At 41.5% G+C, this 24491-nt stretch overlaps 1 protein-coding gene across 4 annotated transcripts in view; it reads left to right on the top strand.

Moving 5' to 3' along the window:
* UCHL3 (ubiquitin C-terminal hydrolase L3) overlaps window positions 1-23813 on the top strand; it is a 71219-nt gene extending 47406 nt beyond the window's left edge. For 3 of the 4 annotated variants that reach the window (XM_050951787.1, XM_050951805.1, XM_050951796.1), the window contains 3 exons: window positions 13508-13583; window positions 21577-21635; window positions 23584-23813. In XM_050951787.1, coding sequence (XP_050807744.1) covers window positions 13508-13583; window positions 21577-21635; window positions 23584-23667 — 219 coding nt within the window. In that variant the 3' untranslated portion in view covers window positions 23668-23813. Of the gene's footprint in view, window positions 1-13507; window positions 13584-20965; window positions 21136-21576; window positions 21636-23583 lie in introns of those variants that run through there. The other variant, XR_007774152.1, reaches the window with a different exon arrangement.
* Window positions 23814-24491: the final 678 nt, after the last annotated feature.

Below are 24491 nucleotides of genomic sequence, written 5' to 3'. Positions count from 1 at the left end.
GCTATACAGCGTGATTTCCCCTTCCTGTGGTTTTATATCCTGAGCCCATTTTCCTTCTTGTTTTCAGTTTTGAGCCTTGCTTCACAATCCTTTAAGTGTTTCAGCAAAGATGAAATATCTTCTGTAGTTCTGAGGTGGCTTAGGTACTTTCTCCCTTGACATCCTATTATTTTAGCTGCAAAGTTTGTAAAATTCACCTTTCGGTCGAAGATTAAAATGTTCTGTTAGATGGTGGTTCCTTATTAAATATTATGCTTCAACTTTTTTCTCTTCATTCAGGAGGCTTGAATATTCTTACACTAATTGTTCAATCTATATTTGTTTATTTAATATCCAACGTTTTTAGATAATTGACTGGTTGACTGACTGAACCCTCAAAAGCACTAAATTGAAATAGAATGGTGGAGTGGAAATTCACAAAATTAAAGTCTACTACTTTCCAACACATGAAAGCTACGTATCCTGAGATGGATGCTACCAAGTTACAACTGGGATAGCTATCTCTCTGTTTCAACCAGTATAATCACATTGCAATCACACTGCTAGAAATTTGCATTTGATTAATGTGGATTCTGACTAAACTGAAATAATTCTGACTGTGAGTCAACTGTAAACTAAATAATTCCCCAGTCCGAATAGGGATATGGAAATCCTTGTTGTTGTTGTTGTTTAATGGCACAAACATATTCACCTACAAAATACTTCCATTTCTTTGTGTATTTTGTTCATTGTGATTTATATACCTCAATGTTGAGTCCCTTCCCCATGTACCTTTCCATTTACTTGGAGAACTACTCTTCAGATACTTTATTTTATTCTGTGACATAGATAGGGAGTAGCTCAGACTGTTGCAAATCAGTGTTTGAGAATTTTATGAAACTTTATAGATTTTTATATTCAGGGCTTTACCTGGTTTCTAACAAATACAATTTGAGAACGTTATTCACTGGAAAACACACAAATTAAAGGAAAAGAGGTTATATCACCCTTGGCCTTCTCATTAGCATTGGTAAATCTGTGCCATTCATTGGTCTTAGTATTCAGTGAGGAATATTTTTACCTTTAAGTTTATTTTTGTATCTTTAGAACACTTTGTCTAAAAGTTGCTAGTGAATATTTGTATATCCCCCCCTCCAATAAACATATAACGAGTGAAATCAAGGATGCAATTAAAGCCATTTCTAGTGCAACTAGTATAGTACATCGAGCCTAAATGTTTTTGGATAAACAGTGTTCACTCTTTGTGCACATGGGGAATCCAATCATCTATTTCATTTACTTGGGTGGACACGCACACAATGAGTTCCACAGGTTGACTGCACATTGCAGGAAGAAGTACTTCCTTCTGCCTATTAATTTTGTTTGGTGACACTAGGTTCTTGTGTTACTGTGAAAGTAAAAACTTCCTTATTCACTTTCTTCACATTATTCATGATTTATAGACTATTATATCTCCCATTAGTCATATCTTTTCTAAGGTGAGCAGTCCCAGTCTTTTTAATTACTCTTTGTATGGAAGATGTTCCATACCCCTAATCATTTTTGTCCCTTTTCTGTACCTTTTCCAATGCTAATGTATCAGACCTACATACTCATAGACTCTAGGACTGGAAGGGACCTTGAGAGGTCATCGAGTCCAGTCCCCTGCCCTCATGGCAGGACCAAATATCGTCTAGACCATCCCTAATAGACATTTATCTAACCTACTCTTAAATATCTCCAGAGATGGAGATAACACAACTTCCCTAGGCAATCTATTCCAGTGTTTAACTACCCTGACAGTTAGGAACTTTTTCCTAATGTCCAACCTAAATCTCCCTTGCTGCAGTTTAAGCCCATTGCTTTTTGTTCTATCATTGGAGGCTAAGGTGAACAAGTTTTCTCCCTCCTCCTGATGACACCCTTTTAGATACCTGAAAACTGCTATCATGTCCCCTCTCAGTCTTCTCTTTTCCAAACTAAACAAACCCAATTCCTTCAGCCTTCCTTCACAGGTCATGTTCTCAAGACCTTAATCATTCTTGTTGCTCTTCTCTGGACCCTCTCCAATTTCTCCACATCTTTCTTGAAATGCAGTGCCCAGAACTGGACACAATACTCCAGCTGAGGCCTGACCAGCGCAGAGTAAAGCGGAAGAATGACTTCTCGTGTCTTGTTTACAACACACCTGTTAATGCATGCTTTTTTTGCAACAGTATCACACTGTTGTCTCATATTAAGCTTGTGGTCTACTATGACCCCTAGATCTCTTTCTGCCATACTCCTTCCTAGACAGTCTCTTCCCATTCTGTATGTGTGAAACTGATTGTTCCTTCCTAAGTGGAGCACTTTGCATTTATCTTTATTGAACTTCATCCTGTTTACCTCAGACCATTTCTCCAATTTGTCCAGATCATTTTGAATTTTGACCCTGTCCTCCAAAGCAGTTGCAATCCCTCCCAGTTTGGTATCGTCCGCAAACTTAATAAGCGTACTTTTTATGCCGACATCTAAATCGTTGATGAAGATATTGAACAGAACCGGTCCCAAAACAGACCCCTGCGGAACCCCACTTGTTATACCTTTCCAGCAGGATTGGGAGCCATTAACTACTACTCTCTGAGTACGGTTATCCAGCCAGTTATGCACCCACCTTATAGTAGCCCCATCTAAATTGTACTTTCCTAGTTTTATCTATAAGAATATCATGCGAGACCGTATCAAATGCCTTACTAAAGTCTAGGTATATCACATCCACTGCTTCTCCCTTATCCACAAGGCTTGTTATCCTATGAAAGAACACTATCAGATTAGTTTGACACGATTTGTTCTTTTCAAATCCATGCTGGCTATTCCCTATCACCTTACCACCTTCCAAGTGTTTGCAGATGATTTCTTTAATTACCTGCTCCATTATCTTCCCTGGCACAGAAGTTAAACTAACTGGTCTGTAGTTTCCTGGGTTGTTGTTATTTCCCTTTTTATAGATGGGCACTATATTTGCCCCCTTCTAGTCTTCTGGAATCTCCCCCGTCTCCCATGATTTCCCAAAGATAATAGCTAGAGGCTCAGATACCTCTTCTATTAACTCCTTGAGTATTCTAGGATGCATTTCATCAGGCCCTGGTGACTTGCAGGCATCTAACTTTTCTAAGTGATTTTTAACTTGTTCTTTTTTTATTTTATCTTCTAAACCTACCCTCTTCCCGTAAGCATTCACTATATTAGACATTCCTTCAGACTTCTCAGTGAAGACCGAAACAAAGAAGTCATTAAGCATCTCTGCCATTTCCAAGTCTCCCGTTACTGTTTCCCCCTCCTTACTGAGGAGTGGGCCTACCCTGTCCTTGGTCTTCCTCTTGCTTCTAATGTATTGATAAAAAGTCTTCTTGTTTCCCTTTATTCCCATAGCTAGTTTGAGTTCATTTTGTGCTTTTGCCTTTCTAATCTTGCCTCTGCATTCCTGTGTTATTTTCCTATATTCATCCTTTGTAATCTGACCTAGTTTCCATTTTTTATATGACGCCTTTTTATTTTGTAGGTCACGCAAGATCTCATGGTTAAGCCAAGGTGGTCTTTTGCCACATTTTCTATCTTTCCTAACCATCGGAATAGCTTGCTTTTGGGCCCTTAATAGCGTCCCTTTGAAAAACTGTCAACTCTCCTCAGTTGTTTTTCCCCTCAGTCTTGATTCCCATGGGACCTTACCTATCAGCTCTCTGAGCTTACCAAAATCCGCCTTCCTGAAATCCATTGTCTCTATTCTGCTGTACTCCCTTCTACCCTTCCTTAGAATTGTAAATTCTATGATTTCATGATCACTTTCACCCAAGCTTCCTTCTACTTTCAAATTCTCAACGAGTTCCTCCCTCTTTGTTAAAATCAAGTCTAGAACAGCTTCCCCCCAGTAGCTTTTTCAACTTTCTGAAATAAAAAGTTGTCTGCAATGCAGTCCAGGAACTTATTGGATAGTCTGTGCCCCGCGGTGTTATTTTCCCAACATATATCTGGATAGTTGAAGTCCCCCATCACCACCAAATCTTGGGCTTTGGATGATTTTGTTAGTTGTTTGAAAAAAGCCTCATCCACCTCTTCCACCTGATTAGGTGGCCTGTAGTAGACTCCCAGCACATCACCCGTGTTTTTTACCCCTTTTAGCCTAACCCAGAGACTCTCAACACTTCAGTCTCCTATGTCCATCTCCACCTCAATATTCAATACAATATTCAAGGTGTGGGTGTACCATGGATTTATATAATATCTATCCCATTCCTAATTCTATTAGCTTTATTTTTTATGACTGCTGCATACAGAGCAGATGTTTTCCGAGAACTATCCATGATGACTCCAGTCGTATGGTTTAAGTGATAGATTATATATTACAGTTAGTAGTTCTGCAGTTTCATATTTGAGTTCCTTCAGAACTCTTGGATGAATACCATCTGGTCTTGGTGACTTATTACTGTATAACTTATTTATTTTTTCCAAAGCCATCTCCATTGACACCTCAATCTGACATTTCCTCAGGTCTCTCACCTAAAAGGAATGTCTCAGGTGTGGGAATCTCCTTCACATTCTCTGCAGTGAGGACAGATGCAAAGAATTGACTTAGTGTCGCTACAACAGCCTTGACTTCCTTGAGTGTTCCTTTAGCACCTCAGTCATCCAGTGGACCCCCACTGCTTCTGATATTCTTAAAAAAAAAATGACTGTTGTTTTTTTTGTCAATATTGCTAGTTGCTCCTAATTCTTTTTTGGCCTGCCTTATAATAATTGATTTGCCAGAGTTTATGCTCAGTTATATTTTCCTCTATAGGATTTGACTTCTAATTTTTAAAGGAGGCCTTTTTGCCTCTAATCACCTCTTTTACTCTACTCTTCAGCTATGGTAGCATTTTTGGTCCTCTTCCTGTTTTGTTTGCTTGTTTTTTGTTTTTAGGTTTTTTTTTATTTGGGGTATACATTTAGTTTGCTTCTCTATTATGGTGTTTTAAAATAGTCTCCAGCAGCTTGCAGGCATTTCACTGCTGTGACTGTTTCTTTTAATTTCCATTTTAAGTAGCTTCCTCATTTTTGTGTAGTTTTCCTTTTTGAAGTTAAATGCTACTATGGTGGGTTTCTTTAGTCTATTCCTCCCTACAGGGATATTAAATTTAATTACATTCTGGTTGCTGTTAGCAACCTCCTGGATATCTGTTGGAAATTTTGCTACCAACATTCTTTATTCACGTTGTTTAACACACTGTCTTTCTTCCAGTTACTATAGCCTATTACTAGGGGTTCATCTCTGACTCTACACAACCGGGCAGGTTTTACAATGTTGTCCAAGAACCAGTCTTTTCTTTCCATATTGCTAAAACTTACAGTCAAGCCATTATCTCCTGCTTTGTGATCTCCCTGACATTCCGCAATCCCCTTGGAAGTCTTTTCCATATATGGAACATTTGTCCTGAGCTGGTCCACAAGGCTGTTACTCTCACGCAACTCCCCCAAGAGATACATACTCCCACCAAGGAGTTAGTCAACTAATAAAGATTAGGCAGAGGAGCCAGTTAGAAATCTGCTGTATCATGATAATAAACAACCTTGCTTGTATATTCTATCCCGTTTGCTTCATCCTCCAGGTATGTCTGTTGTCCTTATAGTTTGTAAGCTCTTTAGGATAGGGACTGTCTTTTCTCTCTCTTTTTTTTTTTTTTCTTATCTTATTTTTCAGAACTTTAGCATATCCATACAGACACATTCAAATACAATGACAAAGAAAATATAACAGGAATATGAATTTAACAATATGAAATATTCATAGGTAAATACTCCTGAGTATTATTAGAAATAATTCCCTAACTCCTCCCCGTGACTCCTCTCAAAAATCAGAAGCACAAACTGATTCCAGGTACTTTAATTCCTCACTTAAAGTCATCTGTGTTAACGTTGTTTCATTGTTACGTTGCTGATCAATTAGGGAACATGCTCATTTAAAGTTGTGCAGTGCTCCTTCTAACGTTGTTTGGCAGCTGCCTGCTTTGTGTACTGCTTGCAGGAAAAGCAGCCCGTTGCAGTTAGCTGGTGGGGGCTTGGAACCAGAGTGGATTGGCAGCCCCCTATCAGCTCCCCCTATGAGCTCCCTGCTCCCCTAAGTTCCCCAGGCAGCAACTGCCTGCAATTCAGCTGTGTCCCTCCTGCCCTCTGCCTTGGAGCTGCTCCTGCCCTCTGCCTTGGAGCTGCTCCTGAGACTCCTGCTTGCTGTGTGGGGGGAGGGAAGGAAGAGGGGGGCTAATGTCAGGGTGTCCCCTTCCCACCTGCTCCTGCACCCTGCTATCCCCATCTTCCATAGAGCAGGGGAACATACCAGGGCTTAGGCAGCTGTGGTCTCAGCAAGCTGATCTAATTAACAAGGCAGTACTTAAGGGAAATGCCCTCCAGTCCTGCTGCCTTGTATAGAGAGAGAGTTAGCCCTTGAGGGCTCAGCCAATTGCTAGTTCATCATTTAGCAGTAAGGGAAGTATCCCCCCCTCTCACTCCTCCACCTCAACCAAGCTTCACAGTCGTCACCACTGTGTACCAGTATTAAATTGTTTGTTTTTAAACTTATATACGGTGTGTGTATATGTATGTGTGTGTATATATATTTAGTCTTTTGTCTGGTGAAAAAATTTCCCTGGACCCTAACCCCCTCAGTAAGGAGCACTAAATAGGGATGACTATGTCACATGCTGTTAATGTGTGTACAGCAGGCAGTATGTTGCAGAAGTCAGGAGTGAGTGTGTCACCAGTTGCGTGCACACCTATGAAACAATGCTTGTCAGTTGTGCTGGTCTTGGTGCCTGTTTAAATCCAACAGGATATCTCTGTGTTCCATTTTTGGAAACAGATGAACAGCAAAGGCCAAAACATCAGTGTCAGGTGACCTAACTACTACAGTTCCTTTGACACCAAAAGACCCTGAATCATCCTTGTGTCCACTTCCTCCCTAGTACTGTGTAAGTCTTGGGCTTTTTCAGCACTTCTACTGGGGATAGATTTTGCTAATTTCCTTTGGAAAAACCTCCAGCAAGAAGGGTGTTTGTGCTGTGTGTATGCCTATGCTCTCAGGTGCATTTTGAACCATATCTTCACAGAGAAATTTTACAAGTGACTGCTTGTTCGATGCCACGTTTAGAAACTCTTTCCATTAAGTCCACCAATCAACTGGCATTTCTTGCATCCAACTTCAGATCCTGTCCAGTGCTGTCTTTTTCATCAGTTTTCAGAGTTACTGTTGTGATCTCTCTCAAAAACTTCAGTTACAGAATTAGGTTTGTCAGATCCTTTTAGGACCTGCCTCTAACGCCTGGTCTACACTACACGTTTAAACCGATTTTAGTAGCATTAAACCGATTTAACCCTGCACCCATCCACACAACGAGGCCCTTTATATCGATATAAAGGGCTCTTTAAACCAGTTTCTGTACTCCTTCCCAACGAGAGGAGTAGCGCTGAAATTGGTATTGCCATGTCAGATTAGGGTTAGTGTGGCCGCAAATCTACGGTATTGGCCTCCAGGCGGTATCCCACAGTGCACCTCTGTGACCCCTCTGGATAGCAATCTGAACTTGGATGCACTGGCCAGGTAGACAGGAAAAGCCCCATGAACTTTTGAATTTCATTTCCTGTTTGGCCAGCATGGAGAGCTCACCAGCACAGGTGACCACGCAGAGCTCATCAGCACAGGTAACAATGCAGTCTCCTGAGAATTGAAAAAGAGCTCCAGCATGGACTGCACGGGAGGTACTGGATCTGATCACTGTATGGGGAGAGGATTCTGTGCTAACAGAACTCCGTTCCAAAAGACAAAATGAAAAAACATTTGAAAAAATTTCCAAGACAATGATGGAGAAAGGCCACGCCAGGGACTCAGTGCAGTGCAGAGTGAAAGTTAAGGAGCTCAGACAAGCCTACCAGAAAACCAAAGAAGCAAACGGAAGGTCTGGGGCAGGGCTGAAAACATGCCGCTTCTACGCTGAGCTGCATGTAATTCTAGGGTGGTCCGCCACCAGTTCTCCAGCCCTGTCCGTGGATTCCGAGGTGGGGGTGGTAATCTCAGCCATGGCTGAGGATTCTGCGGACGGGGAAGATGAGGAGGAGGAAGAGGAGGATGAGCTTGCAGAGAGCACACAGCGCTCCATTCTTCCCAACAGCCAGGAGCTTTTTCTCACCCAGACAGAATTACCCTCCTAGCCCTCCCAAGCCATTAGCCCAGACAGTGAAGCCATGGAAGCGACTTCTGGTGAGTGTACCTTTGTAAATATAAAACATGGTTTAAAAGCAAGTGTTTTTTAATGATTAATTTGCCCTGAGGAGTTGGGATGCATTCGCAGCCAGTACAGTTATTGGAAAAGTCTGTTAACATGTCTGGGGATAGAGCGGAAATCCTCCAGGGACATCTCCATGAAGCTTTCCTGGAGGTACTCCAAAAGCCTTTGCAGAAGGTTTCTGGGCAGGGCAGCCTTATTCCGTCCTCCAGGTAGGACTCTTGACCACACCATGCATGGAGCAATAATCTGGTATCATTGCATGACAAAGCCTAGCTGCGTATGGTCCCGGTGATTGCTGGCATTCAAGCAACATCCGTTCTTTATCTCACTGTGTTATCCTCAGGAGAGCGATATCGTTCATGGTAAGCTGGTTGAAATTCAGGAATTTAAGTAAGGGGACAGAGATGGCCATTCCTACTGGGCTGTTTGCTTGTTGCTTAAAAGAAATCCTTCCTTGCAGGTAGCCAAGCGGGGGAGGGGGGAATGGAGCTGAGCTTTTTTGCGTTTGGCTAGCAGGGATCTTGCAGCAATAACAATGAGGACATTAGTTTGGCTGAGGTCTGAGCGAGTCAGTAATGTGTGCCAGCATGCCTTTAAACGGCCAAATACACATTTTACCACCATTCTGCACTTGCTCAGCCTGTAGTTGAACAGCTCCTGACTACTGTCCAGGCTGCCTGTGTATGGCTTCATGAGCCATGGCATCAAGGGGTAGGCTGGATCACCCAGGATAACTACAGGCATTTCAACATCCTCAGCTGTTATTTTCTGGTCTGGGAAGTAATTCCCTTGCTGCAGCCGTTTAAACAGAGTAGTGTTCCTGAAGACGCGAGCGTCATGAACCCTTCCTGGCCATCCCACTTGGATGTTGGTGAAATGTCCCTTGTGATCCACCAGTGCTTGCAGCATCATTGAAAAGTAACCCTTGCAGTTTACGTACTCGGTGCCCAGGTGCTTCAGTGCCAAGATAGGGATATGGGTTCCATCTATCGCCCCACCACAGTTAGGGAATCCCATTGCAGCAAAGCCATCCACTATGACCTGCACGTTTCCCAGAGTCACAACCTTTCATAGCAGCAGCTTAATGATTGCTTTGGCTACTTGCATCACAGCAGCCCCCACAGTAGATTTTCCCACTCCAAATTGATTGCCGACTGACCGGTAGCTGTCTGGCGTTGCAAGCTTCCAGAGGGCTATTGCCACTCGCTTCTCACCTGTGAGGGCTGCTCTCATCTTGGTATTCTGGCATTTCAGGGCAGGGGAAAGCAAGTCACAAAGTTCCATGAAAGTGCCCTTACGGATGCGAAAGTTTCGCAGCCACTGGGAATCATCCCAAACCTGCAAAACTATGCGGTCCCACCAGTCTGTGCTTGTTTCCTGGGCCCAAAATTGGCATTCAATGGCTAGAACCTGCCCCATTATTAGCAGGATCTCCAAAGTGCAGGGGCCCGCGGTTTGAGAGAATTCTGTGTCCATGTCCTCATCACTCTCATCGCCGTGCTGCCGTAGCCACCGCCTCCTCGCCTGGCTTTGCAGGTCCTGGTTCAGCATAGACTGCACGAGAATGCGCGAGGTGTTTACAATGTCCACGATTGCGGTCTTGATCTTATTAGGGTCCATGCTTGCTATGCTATGGTATTTGTACAGTTCACCCAGGAAAAAAGGCGCGAAATGGTTGTCTGCAACTTTCACGGAGGGAGGGATGAGGCTGTACCCAGAACCACCTGCAACAATGTTTTTTGCCCTATAAAGCACTGGGATCTCAACCCAGAATTCCAAGGGGCGGGGGAGACTGCGGGAACTATGGGATAGCTACGGAATGGCTACCCACAGTGCAATGCTCCGGAAATCGACACTAGCCTCGGTACATGGACGCACACCGCCAAATTAATGTGCTTAGTGTGGCCGCGTGCACTCGACTTTATACAATCTATTTTACAAAACCAGTTTATGTAAAATCGGAATAATCCCGTAGTGTAGACGTACCCGAATATCAGCAGCCAGTTCACTGAATGTGTGGAATTTTGTTTCCAGCCGTAATTTGTATGACAGCCCTGGCACCTATGATATACACTATCGTTTCTTTGTTGCATGCTCTTAGCTCATATATTCTTTCAGCTTAAGCCTCCAGCTGCTGCTGTAATTTAGCTTTGCCTGTTCTGTTCATTATTCCATGAGCATGAAAGAGGGACATAGGCACAGATCCCATTGGGTGACTAATAACAGTCAACACTGAAACATTGTCTCTGGATTTTGCTAATGACAGGGCTTTCCAGAAGACAGTTTCTGGACTGATGGCTGCTGTGATTGTCCATCTCCTTCCTTGCCAGACTAAATGTGGTCATCTTGGCCATGTCTGCAAATGTTTTGATGCCAGATTTCTTAACTGGGCTGAAAAAGCTACATATCCCATCATAATCAAGTGCACCTCTCACAAATCTCTCCATTTGTTCTTCACCAACATTTGCTATTTTCAGTAGAGACTCTTGTACGTTTACTGCATCCAGTCTAGTAAGTATCTCGATAAGCACCTCTGCATGTGATTCAGGGTCTAATGAGTTTGCCAGATTGTTGATGACATGGTTGGTAAGAGCTGTAACATGCTTTTCATTCCTCTTCATTGCAGAGGCTTGGACTTGCTTGTGGCCTTTGTCTTCACTACTTCTTTTTATGTCACTTCTTTCTGTCATAGCTTTTGCATATTCATAACATGAAGCTGTGTATTGCCATCTCTAACACTAATACTGACCTGTGTGTAAGAGTCACTAAAAACTCATTTCTAGAATATTTCAAAGGCTAGTACTGCATTCATAGGCAATTAGAAATTAAAACAGGTTACCAGGCAGACTAGACGGTACACAGTATGTACATAAGGTCACAAATGGAGAAGCATTATGTTAGGAATTCATGTACATTTATATCTACCCACTGTGCAGTACAAACTATGGGAACAGAATGTACTGCTACTGATGCACAGTCTTCAGTGTGGATCTGATCTGATCAGCAAATTTCAACTGAAAATATAGAAAACTATTATCACTTGTGAGATACTTTGACAATTAAGAATGTAAGATGTGAAAACATTTCATGTTAATATACTGCAAACAGTTGATATTTGCCATTTTTGCCACATGTGAAATAGCTTCATTTCGGGGCAGAGGGGATCTTTCCCATGCAAAAACAATAAAAAATATTTTAATACATTGTTGTTCTGTAGCTTTGGCCAACAAATACCACACTAAGCTGTTGAAATTAACTGAAACCAGAACAAGGGTAGTTGTCATGTTAGTTTTTTCTGGAACTGTGCAAAAAAACACTTTTTAATTTTGGATACTATTGTTTCACCTTTTTGACAGGCTTATGGCACCAACTGACAGCTCCACATCACACCTAATCAAAATGTACATAAAATAAGCTTTAAAATGATATATGATGTGGATTTATATATGAAGAGTACATTAAATTCCAAAAATATGACCCTTTTTGGAGAATTTCCACATGCCTACAGATTTTGAAATGACTAGTGCAGGGATCGGCAACCTTTGGCACACGGCTCACCAGGGTAAGCACCCTGGTGGGCCGGGCCAGTTTGTTTACCTGCTGCGTCAGCAGGTTCAGCTGATCGCAGCTCCCACTGGCCGTGGTTCGCCGTCCCAGGCTAATGGGGGTGGTGGAAAGTGCCGCGGGCTGAGGGATGTGGTGGCCGCGGCTTTCCACCACCCCCATTGGCCTGGGACGGCGAATCGCGGCCAGTGGGAGCCGCTATTGGCCGAACCTGCTGACACGGCAGGTACACAAATTGGCCTGGCCTGCCAGGGTACTTACCCTGGCGAGTCGCGTGTGAGAGCTTGCCGACCCCGGACTAGTGGCTTCCAGCCACCAGAATTTAGTAATAGTGACAGCAGTTTGAGGCTTTGGAGCAGAGGGCAATTTGAGAAGATAGACTCTTTTCCTTCCCCCTCCCTCCAAACTCCCAGTGCCCTGAAGAAGCTAGAGTTGCATGTTTTAAGGAAAAAAACTGTTCAGACATAATATTTTTAATCTACAGCCAATAGAAAATGACTGACTAGAATATAATATTACATTTAAAACAAAACTACATTAGCAGAATACTAAAGTTGCAGAATCAATTCCTCAGAAGTTAGCAACTTCCAGAATTAAGGTTACCTGTGCAACTTTAATTCAGCCTCCTTTTGAGTAAGCATTGTGATACAGTCTTTAATTACAAAAACATACTTTTTCCACAGGACCTCTGCCTCTTTCATCACACAGGATGGTCGGGGCTCAGGGAATGAATTAGGGGTACATAATAAATAAAGCTGTTGTCTGTAGGATCCCTGCCTCCATTTGTTGCAGAAGTTAGACATGAATGGTGCAGGGATTGCAGGAAGAGGAAGGATGGTCTCATGAATAAATCAGTTGATTGTTCCCCCAGATCGCTGAGTTCTGCCTGTCCCTCTGGCACAGAGTTCTTATATGGTAGTAGGCATATCACTGAAACCAGATTTTTCACAAGTGGTCAGTAATTGTGTACACTTAACTTTCTGAGTGCTCCGCTTGAGACCCTGGAGTCTGACTTGCAGAAGTGCTGAGCACACAAAGCACTTTAAGTTTATGTTAATGGGAACTGGTACACTGAACATACAAAGTGCTATATAAAATGCTAAATACTTAGAAAAAATAGGGCTTAGTAACCTAGATATCTCAAAATGGAAACTCAAGTCAAAATAGGAGACATGACGACAACTTTGGTCTTAATCTCTCTGTGCTTCAGTTCCCCATCTTTAAAACAGGAATAATATCACCTTGATATTGGCTGTGTGAAGATACATTTATTCAGATACTTGTATTTAAGTTAAACTATATAATTGCTTAAATAAATGTGTTAAGATATAGTATGTCATCCTGGTTAGCAGAAAGCACCAAATTTAGTGTAAAAGCTATATTTAGTTGCATATCAACATGTCTGGTTACTGACCGATGAGAACCAACCTGTCTTTAGGAAAATAACTAAAAAATACAAATGGAAAAAAAAATAAACTACTTAAATGAAAATTGCCTGATTGTTGATTTAAATCACTTCACTTCAAATCAATCCAACCTGGTTTTTAGGGCTTCTCGGCTACCAGTCCCCTCCTTTTATAGGTCACACGCTTTCTATATTGGGGGATTTGTATTTTTAGTATCATAAGAGATTTAGTGTTCATAATATTATACTGTTTGTTTTCTTACAGGCACCAAGCATTGATGAAAAAGTAGATCTTCACTTTATTGCGTTAGTTAACGTAGACGGTCATCTCTACGAATTAGGTAAGAACACTTTGTTTCATTGCTCTGGAAACAGGTCAGTGTGGTGAACTTGTCCGTTATAATCAAGAATATTACCATTAAAGTTACAATAGATCGTTTGACTTTGGTTTAAGATAGGTTCAAGTTGTGTTAGCTGTATTATAATTATTTCTTGTGTTTCTGCCAAAAATAATTAAACATTCTTCCTGTTGATTTCTCCCCCCCCCCCCCCCCCCAGAAAAGAAGGTTATGTAATCAGGGCCAGATTAACTTTCTCTGGGCCCGGTGCCAGACATATTTTGAGCCCCCATGGGGCAAGGTGCAGGGGCAGGATGCAGTCTCCAGAGGGAAGGCAGGCTGGGGGCAATGGGGCACAGCGCGGCAGGAGCAGCCCCCTGCTGCAGTCCCCCTCAGGGGAGTGGGCTTGGGAGGGAGGAAGGGGCAGAGTGGGGGCGGGGCTGGGGTGGAGCATGAGTGGGAAGGGGTGGGAGTGGGGCAGGGGTGGGGGCAGCTTTCTCGCTGACTCAGCCACTGGGGGATCGGGCTGGCTGAGGTCCCTTCTGACTTTGGGCCTGGCGCCATGGTAAACCTGGTACTGTAGATAATATAAAGGGCAGGATACAAACTACCATTGCTGGAAACTCGTCTGACTCAACAAAATTATGGTCCTAATCAGGAAAACACTTTTTTACTTGAGTTCTGGGGGTGGGGTTGGGGTTGGGGTGGGGAGTGCAGGGAGGGAGTGTGGGGGGGTTGGCTTCTTTGATGAATGTCATTGAATTATTTATTTTCTCTGATTTTTTTTTTCATGCTGAACAGTGCAAATTATAAATTCTGGCTAGAGCCATGTTACTGAACACCAGTATAGTCAGAATCAAAACGTGCTTTGTGAAGGATAGCATACCAATAGATATTAATGCTCTGTAATTCATTCATCACAGGGTGATTTTAAAAAGTTCGCTTCATTTTAAATAGATAATACTTCATTTGCATCTAGGTATTAGCTTCTGCATCTGAATTATTTTTCACTATTTGTTTCTGTGCAGGTTGAGCAGCATTAAATTCTGCTCAGATACTCTATAATGCTCCTAGTCTAAAGCATGTTGCTGTGCAACCAGATTTTGCTGTAGACACTTCTGAAAACTAGTTGAAGTAGTTTTTAAATAGGTTAGGATAAAAATTTCAAGTCATACAGACATCTTCCCAGTATAATACTCCAATATAGTATAGTGAGTGTACACTTGCCGTATTTCATCTGACTACTTTACTTAACTTTTTAAAAACATATTCTTAATGAAGCAATGCTCTCACACATTTGCCTCCAAACTATTTAAAATGTAGTACAAAGGGCATGTTCTGAATCAATATGAAGGTGACCCTAAGAATCATCACCATCAGCTGTACTTCATGAATGATGTACATTGTTCTCCATAAAGTGTGTTTTATGAGCTTATATTTTAGATGCTAGTGACTAAGACTAAATAGTGCGGTAGAAGCTGTACGATGCAGCACAGATAACTTTTGGCTTTAAATTTCAAAATATGATTTTTTAAATAATGAACCGCCCATTGTTTTAAACTCTCTTCTCTGAAGTTTTGTGTCACTCTGTCCATGTTGCCTTTATATTTTGTTGTCATTTACATGAGTTTAAAATCAGTGCAGAGCATATGATTATCAGCTTTGCATATTGTACATGCTCTAAGAATAACTAAGTAGGAGGAGATGAATTTTAAGGTATGCTTGAATTAAAAATATGTAAGATGTTGATGGTACAGTTACACAATAGAATGCTAACACCACTTCCTTTACAAATACATAAATAACATCTTTACAATAACCCTTTCCTGTACCACCATAAGAGATTAAAAATGTATTTTCCCTTTTTCTTATTTCTCTAAATTATAATAATCTGTAACTCTTCTCTTGTTCAACTAATTTATGGAAGTTCCTAAAATCTGTAATCATTGTGATTCCTGTAAATCTGTTCAGATAATTTTGGCTGAGTCATCAGCTTTAGCCACGGTGGTGAATATTTGGACTCTGGCAGTCAGAAAGCTATGGAGTGCCACATGAACATAAGTGCTCACACTACTGCCATCAAAAACATGCTATTCATAGATAAATTCAAATGCTTTTGTGCCAAAGTGCATGTAAGAATTCAGTCAAAAACGCAGCTTGCGAAATACAGTGGCATTCAGTTCTGTTTTCTGGAATGTGCTGAGGATTTTATCTTAAAGTTGCAGCTTCAGTCATTTCTGCTATGTACAAGAGGTTAGTCATTAAAGTAAAGATCAAAAATGCTTTAACATATTATATTTCATAAGAGCCTACTTAGCTTTTTTAGGTTAATTATAGGTTAGAAGTACTGCCAAGTTCAAGGAAATTATGGCAGATTTTTAAAAAATGATTTGAGAACTAAAGAGAATTTGGCCTGGCAAGCTCAGTAGGCCACTGCTGCGGGTGCTGAAGTATTTCATGCCTTAACACATGTTTAGACATTCATAGTTTTTCATAAATAGCTTGAAATATTTGCATAGTAAGCAACAAATGAAAATATTTGTTGAGAAATACCACACTTAATGGGCACTGTTACACATCACAGTTGCAGGGTTAACTGTACCTTTGTCTCCTCCAGGGTCTCCTCAAGGGCACCCTTTTAATTCTCAGGTCTTTAGCTGTCACCTCTGACAGTGGGTGGGGACCCATGTTCCTCTGCCTCAGGATCAGAGTTTTAGATTAGTCTGTAGCAATTCACTGCGTTAATCCCAGCATGGCTGACTTTAATCCAGCGCCTGCAGATCTCCTCTCTTCCAGGAGCTAGGATAACATTTACCAGTGGTTTCACAAAGCACAGTACATTTACTTAGGACAACAGCATTACAAAGGAAACATATCATAAAACAATAAATGGTCTGTATGCATGCTAAGCTTACCAGCTGTCACCCATCTTCCACGTGGAGCCCCTAGAAGGTTTCAAGGTCCTTCAAACCCTTCCAGCAGGGTTTTGCCCTCTTGGTTAAAGTCTGTCAGTTCATGGATCAAATTAATGTTATTCTGAGTAAGTTCAGGATGACTCTATCATTTTTCCTTCTTGGTTTTCTTGCTCTCTTAGACCTACTCAAAACCAGTGTATACAATGGTACAATATATACAGTTGTCTGTCTCAGGATTTGCAGTAATTCTTTCCCAGGGATTTTAATTCCTGCAGGAAGTTCTGTAGCCCACCCCTATTGAGCCAGACTACAATCCCTAGTTCACAGAGATACACATACCATTTTATAGCTATAAAACTCTTTGAAACTGCCCCACTTTCAAGGTCTCATATCGCATCTTCCCCAATGGAAGGTAACAATACAAACTGAGCCACACATTTTTTCATTAAAAAAAATCAGAAGGTTCCCAGTTCTGCACAATACAGTTAAAGAAAAAATTGAAAACTTTTGTAGCCCACTTTTTCTGATATGGTGCTAAACTAGTGTTGTGAATCACACCTACATTAAATGATCAGTATTTCTGTGGCTTATATATCCTGCTCTTAATTGAATGTAATACTTCAGTTACATGTTACTTGACCTTTTAACCCCTTCAGAATTGGTGGGTTTGGAGTTCCCTTTTTAGTGCTTACCCCAGAAACCTTAGTTTCGTTTGTCAGAGTATAAATTTGCATTCTCCTTTGAAATGACTCTGCACATATTCATTCCACTTGAAGTGTATGTGCACCTAGTGGAGATTTTTACCAGCAGTACCACTAAGTGGTGCATATGCCTGCTCTCCTCTTACACTGAGCTGAGAACATAAAAGGAATGTGTCCACCACCTCTCTCTCAACTCCTTCTCACTGCCCATGGTGAGATCTGGAGCTCCTCATAGTTTTTACTTTGGTTCTCCAGCTTTAAATCTTTAGTGCATATAGTTCTTATAGTTAGCCTTAGAATACTTAGTATAGTTACTAATAATTTTAGGTAGTCTGGGGCTAAAAATCACTAACCTTTAAGCAGTGTGCCACATGCCGGGCCATTATCCCTGTAATGGATAGGCACAGAAGCTGCTTAATTCCTCTTGGAGAGAGGCATGTGAGGGCTAGATGCCCTATTTGTTCCTCCTTCCCTTTTTTAGTCGTCTGTTAGAACTAAAAAACAGGAATTTTATGCCTCAAATTTCACCTCATGAAGGAGACTTGTATGCCTCCTTGGAACCAGGCACCCATCACAAGATTATGGACTCTGAAACTATGAGAAATGCTTGTCCAGCAGCTTCAACTTTGAAGCATAAATCTGGAGAGAAGCATCACTTTTCCTCCTTCCTGATGGCCTCTTTAAAGAAATTCAGGCATTCTGACTTGGACAAACAGTCAATGTTCTGATCTTCTCTGCACAACAAGGCTTCCAGTAAGTCCTCCGGTGCTGAGTTGAGGCCTTTGAATAAGCACAGATGCTCACTGGATCCATCTGAGGTGGCACTGTCAACTCTGGTTCCTCTGGGGTTGTTGAGATTGAGACCTACATCTTTGCTGTGTCCTTTGGCTCCACTGGAAGAGCACCTGACTGTCTTGTTGTTTTCAACTCCATAAGCCTATCTTTCCATAAGTGATCTCCTTTGTGTCCTATTACCTGAGTTTCCATTGCTGCACCTGGATTTGGTCACTGTCAGCACTGTTGATGTGTGGTATTTCTCCAACGTACTCTCTACAGTCCTTTATGCCAAACGCTGGCACCAATTATGACTTTGGCATTCCAATCACCTCGTTGTTCGGCTTTTTCGGACCAGATGGTCTCCCTGATATCAGTGCCCCCCCGCCCTCAAGGGTGAGTACTCCTCCCTTTCCAGATGATTCCTACATCTCCTCATTAGACTCTGAGCATGAGGGGTCTGTATTACCATCAAAGTCTTTTCATTCACTTCATAGACCTTAAAGTCTATGAGACCTTGTCCAAGGGTTGCGAGGCAGAAGAAACAGGACTGGTACTTTCATAAAGAGGCTCCTGTACTGTATCCTCCATGACTCTACAGGTCTTTACCTGCTCCAAAGAAGTCTGGACCTCCATTGGAGTTACAGTCCAACAGGAGATCTCAGTCTTCATGCAGGAAACCTCTAGAGAGGCTCTTTCCGCCATCCCTCTGTTGGCTGTACTGGATCCTATTGAGGAAAGGGAATTAATGGAGGAATCCCTAGGTGTGCCCTCCTATCCCCATATTTCATCCTCTTCCTTGGACAAAGCCATCACCCTGGAGTCAATATTCCCTTCTCCAGAGGGCTTTAAAGTCTTTCAGGAAAGAGTTGCCCTTCTCATTAATGGAGCCCAGCTAGAGATGATGAACACCCTCTGGCAAACCCCAGTCCCTATACCACCTACAGTAAAGCAGTTTATTGGCTGACCAACATTCCCTGAACATGTGGACTTGCATACCTGCATGAGGTCAGTCGAAGTCTGCAGGTCCATCCACCAGTCCACTGTGCAGAGGGGATCACTTTCTGTACTCCATAAATGACTGACTTTGTCTACCAGAGCTGGGGAACCCATCTTAGTCAATTTTGAGCACAAGCTCTCTGTACACTCCAGGAGGTCTCACTCCACATAAATATGAGGACCTCAGAGCTATTTATCAGGCCTGCAAAATGTTTATGTTCACCACCAAGAACCGGGTGATATAAGTTTTACAGACAACACAGCTGCCATGTTTTATCTGAACAGGCAGGGAGGTGCAAGCTATGCCAGAAAGCCATCCACCTCTGGAATTTATGCATCAGAAATGTCTTCCTGAGGTTATTCCACTTTGCAGGAATGAGAAACATAATTGCAGATTCCTTCAGCAGGATTTTCATAGACCAACATAAGTAGTCAATCAGAAAGGACATTGTCCTCCAGATCTTCTACCAGTGGGGTTCCCAATAATAGACTTTTTCGCAACCAACCTGGACCACAAGTGCAGGATATTTTGTCCAGGACAGGCTGCAGCCCATATTCCATCACTGATGCTGTCCTCCTCACCTGATCAAGTCATCTTCTATATGCATTCCCTCCAGTTCCTCTCGTTCCCAAGGTGCTTAGGAAACTGAAGCGAGACAAAGCAGCGTTAATCCTATTGGAACCAGTCTCACCAAGGCATTACTGGTTCATGGATCTACATCAATTTTCAGTCAGATTACTGATAACTTTGCCCCTAGTCTCAGAACCAGGGTAAGTCTCTGCATCCCAACCTCCAATCTTTTCACCTCATGTTATGGATGAACTTTGGTTGAATGTTCACAAGAGATCATGCTCCTGAGATCTTCAGGTCATCTAGATGAGCAGCAGGAAAGAATCCACTAGAGCGATGTACATACAGAAGTGGAGACGGTGCTCTGTTTGGGCACAATTTCAACATTTACTGACCCGTTACAGAGAGATCTCACGTGTATTGGACTATTCATTGCACTTGAAATCGTCTGGCCTATGGCCTATCAGTTAGTTCTGTGAGATTCCACTTGGCAGCAGTATCTGTTCTGCATCCACCAGTGGACAGGTTTTCCATCTTCCAGATTTTTTAAAAAAGTTTTGTCCAACGTCTACCCACATGTGTCTGATCCAGTACCTTTATGGAATCTTAACCCAGTCTTCTTTAGACTAATGGGTTCTTCCTTTGAACCTAGGATGACAGCCTCACTATCCCTAGTGCCTATGACGATGGCATTCCTAATAGCAATCACCTCTGCAAAGGAGAGTTTTGGAACTTTATGCTCTCTTAGCTGCTCTTACTTTCACAGTTTTTCATAAAGACAAAATTTCTTTTAAGCCATACTCTAAGTTGGTCAAAAGCAGTTTCAGCTTTCAACCTGAATCAAACCATTCGTCTTGTGGTGTTATTTCCAAAATCTCGCTCTTCCGAAGAGAAGCACACCTTAGATGTTCACAGAGCTCCAGCATTGTGTCTGGATTGCACTAAGTCCTTCGGAGCCTGTCTCCCAGGCTTATTGCAGCCTACAATGGGAGAGTTAGGGGCCAAACAGTAATAGCTCAACAAATTTCTTATTGGGTTTCTGACTACATTAAGCTGTACTACAACTTTCCTAAGATCTCCTCCTCCTCCTCTTCTCAGGACAATAGCTCGCTTTACTAAGGCTCAGTCTACTTCATCAGCTTTTCTGAGCAACATCCTGGTAAAAGATATCTGCAAAGCAGCAATACCTTTTTCCAGGCATTGCTATCACTCAAACCTTCAGCAAGTTGGTGCTACAGTCTGTTTCAGGAGATCCAGTGTCTCGTCACCTGTAAGGGAACTGCTGATGAGTCATCTAAGTGGGATGTATATATGCACAATCAGTTGAAGGAGAATAAACTGTTACTTACCTGTATAGTAACTGTTGTTCTTAGAGATGTATAGTAACATACATTCCATGATTCTTCCTCTTCCCTGCTATTTCAGACATTATATATACAGAAGTGTGAAGGAATGGAGAGGGAGGCAGTAAACATGCCCCCTTTATGTCCTTGACTCAGCACATGAAGAAAGCAGGGGTGCATTGTGTGCATATACACCTGAAGAGGAATGTATATGTGCACAACACATCTCAAAGAACAAAAGTTTGTGTATAGGTAAGTAGTGTTTTGTTTTGTTTTTGGCTAAATGCACTAAAGAACTACATTTTTTTTTTCAATGAGCTGTTTGGAAAACCCAAAGAGCTTAAACATTAGCAGCAACAAAATAATTAGAATTCAAGGTTTCCTTTTGGCCTGAAAGTTTTGTGTATTAAAAATCTATGTTCAACTAAAAAGTGTTTTATTATTTATTGTCACATTCTTTGTAATACTGTAATACTATTGAAATACTCGGTGTAGAGGGGAAAGTGCTGAATAGTTCGATATTACAATTAGTATGCTAAGTTTATGAAAAACTGAGCTGATCTTGGCGGCATGTTCTGCTATGAGCAGGGAATTATTTAATGCTTTAGATTTATGTTCTTGGCTTTTTCTCAGACAAGCTTTTCAGTTTTCATTTTACAATTATATTTTGTATAATTGCGTGTATTCCAACAGATGGGCGCAAACCTTTTCCAGTAAACCATGGACAAACTAGTGATGACACTTTTTTAGAGGTAGGAATAGAAAAATCCTTTAAGTTTTTGTGCACTTGAACTTTATGCATTTCCTGGGTATGTAGTTGGGTGAGGGAAGGGATAAGAAGAAAAGGCCTTTAATTAGTTCTCAACCAGGAGTATTTCAGAATACCCATGCCATTACTTCTGTGTGTAATGGAACATTTTAATATGGCAGACAAGAGCTGCTTGAGCAGAAATCTTGTATGGGTACTATGCCCATAGATCGGGTTGCTTTTTCTCCCATGTTGAGGTGGGGGGTATGCTTCTGCTGCTCTCAAAACATGCATACATGATGGAGGAGCCCTGAAATGACCAATCTCTGAGGACTTTTGAGTGAAGGTATATTGTTTTTCTTCCCCCTTATAATTTGAGAGATGCCATGCTAACAAAGGGTGCACTCTCTCTTCCAGCATTTATAGTCTTTGCCCTTGTTCTCAACCCCTAAAATTTGTATCTACCTATTCCCTTCTAACCTCTTTTGTCTTAAACGTACTTGCTCATTGCTGATTTAATGTGCTACTCCTGGGGGTAATTCTGCACTACAAAATCAATAATTCTGCACACTGTATTTTAAAATTCCGAGCAATTCTGCATATTTTGTGAAAATAACACAATATAATCATGCCAGTTTCAATTATTTTGGTAATTTATTTAAAAATATCTGTCAGCAAGTATGTCTGTAACAATACAGACACACACACAAATTCCCCCAGAAGTAGAGAGTTAAAGAAACCTCTACGACAAACCGGTTCCTGCTTCTCTGCCTCTTCTCTCCCAGAGCCCAGACGAGGGGCCAGACACACCCCCTTCTGCCCAGAGCCCAGCCATGGGGCCCTCCCTGGCCCAGACGCTCATCCCCTACCCCCTAGAGACCAGCCCCCAGACATTCACAGAGCCTACCCTCCTAGACTCCAGAGATCCAGATGGAGAAACAGCTTGATGATGCTGGGTCCGAGGCTTGCATGGAGTTTCCTGTGCACCACTGCCTCCTTCCTTCATGGGGTACTGGGAACTGCAGTTGCTGGGAATCCTCCAACTTGTCTCTCCCCACCCCCACCCTCCCTTCCTTGTCTTCTATTTGTGAGCTGGGCTCTGGGTCCAGTGGCCCCTAGTGGTGGCCAACATCTCTGCAGCCCATTTCTGTGGGAGGAAAAACAGAAATTCTGCACACCAAACATTAATGTCTGCAAAATTTTCCATTGCACAGTGGTGCAGAATTCCCCCAGAAGTACACCACACATAGCAATCTAAAATTTGTGGTCACTTTACATAACCTTTGGGGAAGCAAGAGGCTGGAGATGCACAGGCTGCTTCCTTTAAGCTGTCCAAAGCCACTTTTTCTTAAATTATACACAGTATGTGTGTGAAATGAGTGCATATTCTCCTTTTTTTTTATTCCTTCACATGCCTCATATTTTCTAACAAAAATAACAAGTACTGTGTGGTGCCCTCTCAGTCTAGATTAGACACAGGAGTTATTTACAGTCTTCCACTTTCCCAACATATAAAGCTGGTGATGTTGCTTAAGAGTTCAGTGACATCTTTAGATGAAGGAGAAAAGTTTCTGAATGCAGCAGTACTACTAAAGGCAAACATGAAGAGAAAATTATCCAACTGCCTCATCTTTTGAAATGTAACCCATAGTGTTCCAGACTGTTAGAAGCAACAACTACATAAATCATCATAGTTCTTGAAGTTCAAAACACTTACACTGGGCACAGCAAGTAATATTTAGCCATGTCAACTCAGATCAGAAATTAATTCCAGTTCAGTTTGACACAAGGTAAAGTTTGTGCAGAAAGTGAAAGAATCACGAGGGACATAACTGTTGTAAATCATAGTTACAATACTGCATTTAATTCATGTGCCAATTGCTTCTTTTTAGTAAGTGTGTTTTATGTAATAAGTGGTGATTGTATGTTTTCATATCTTATTTTTTAAATAGGATGCAGTAGAAGTTTGCAAGAAGTTCATGGAACGTGACCCAGAAGAATTAAGATTTAATGCAATTGCTCTGTCTGCAGCTTAATTATCCCATTTGAAAAAGCTGCCCCACTAATATATTGTAACAAAATAAAAATATTGCCATATATTATGTACGACTTTTGATACTTTCACCAATATGTTGATGAATTTGAGATATGTGGATTAAATCTTGAATTAGTCTTTACTGCATCTTGTTGCTTGTTCCTGTATCTTACATACACCAAAGATCTTTCATGAACTTGACTTTCATATTTCCTTTTAGTTATTTTGAATTATTCCGTGTGATATTTTATCCCAGTTCATCAACTGAGTAAAGAGTAGATAACCAGAAGACCAGAACTGAACGCATGAATTCAGACACACTTCAGGGAGTACATTGTACGTTGATGAACAACGATAGAGATGCAAAATGTTGGACTCTTGGTTTTTCAAACTGTTTTCTAATGATAAATTAATAAATTAACATTAATACACTTAAAGCACTTATTCAGGTCAATCAGAAAACCAAAAAGTAGTTTTCATTAAAATATTTATAAATGCAAAGAGATTGAAGAGACTTTTTCCATACAGTTACCATCAGTTAGTAGCCATAGCTGTTTTTCTTTGGATAGTGACTGTGAAATGCTCAGGGAGATTAGAGAGACTATTAAAATAAAAACTCTATAATAATAATAGGGGATTTCAATTATCCTCATATTGACTGGGTACATGTCACCTCAGGGCAGGATGCAGAGAAAGTTTCTTGACACCTTTAAATGACTGCTTCGAGCAGCTCGTCCTGGAACCCACCAGAAGAGAGGCAATTCTTGATTTAGTCATAAGTGGAGCACAGGATCTGGTTCAAGAGGTGAATATAACTGGGACCGC

This window comes from Gopherus flavomarginatus, chromosome 1 (genome assembly GCF_025201925.1).
Source record: "Gopherus flavomarginatus isolate rGopFla2 chromosome 1, rGopFla2.mat.asm, whole genome shotgun sequence".
Lineage (NCBI taxonomy): Eukaryota > Metazoa > Chordata > Testudines > Testudinidae > Gopherus > Gopherus flavomarginatus.
The sequence above is the reverse complement of the archived record's forward strand: the minus strand, read 5'-3'. Positions and strand labels throughout refer to the sequence as shown.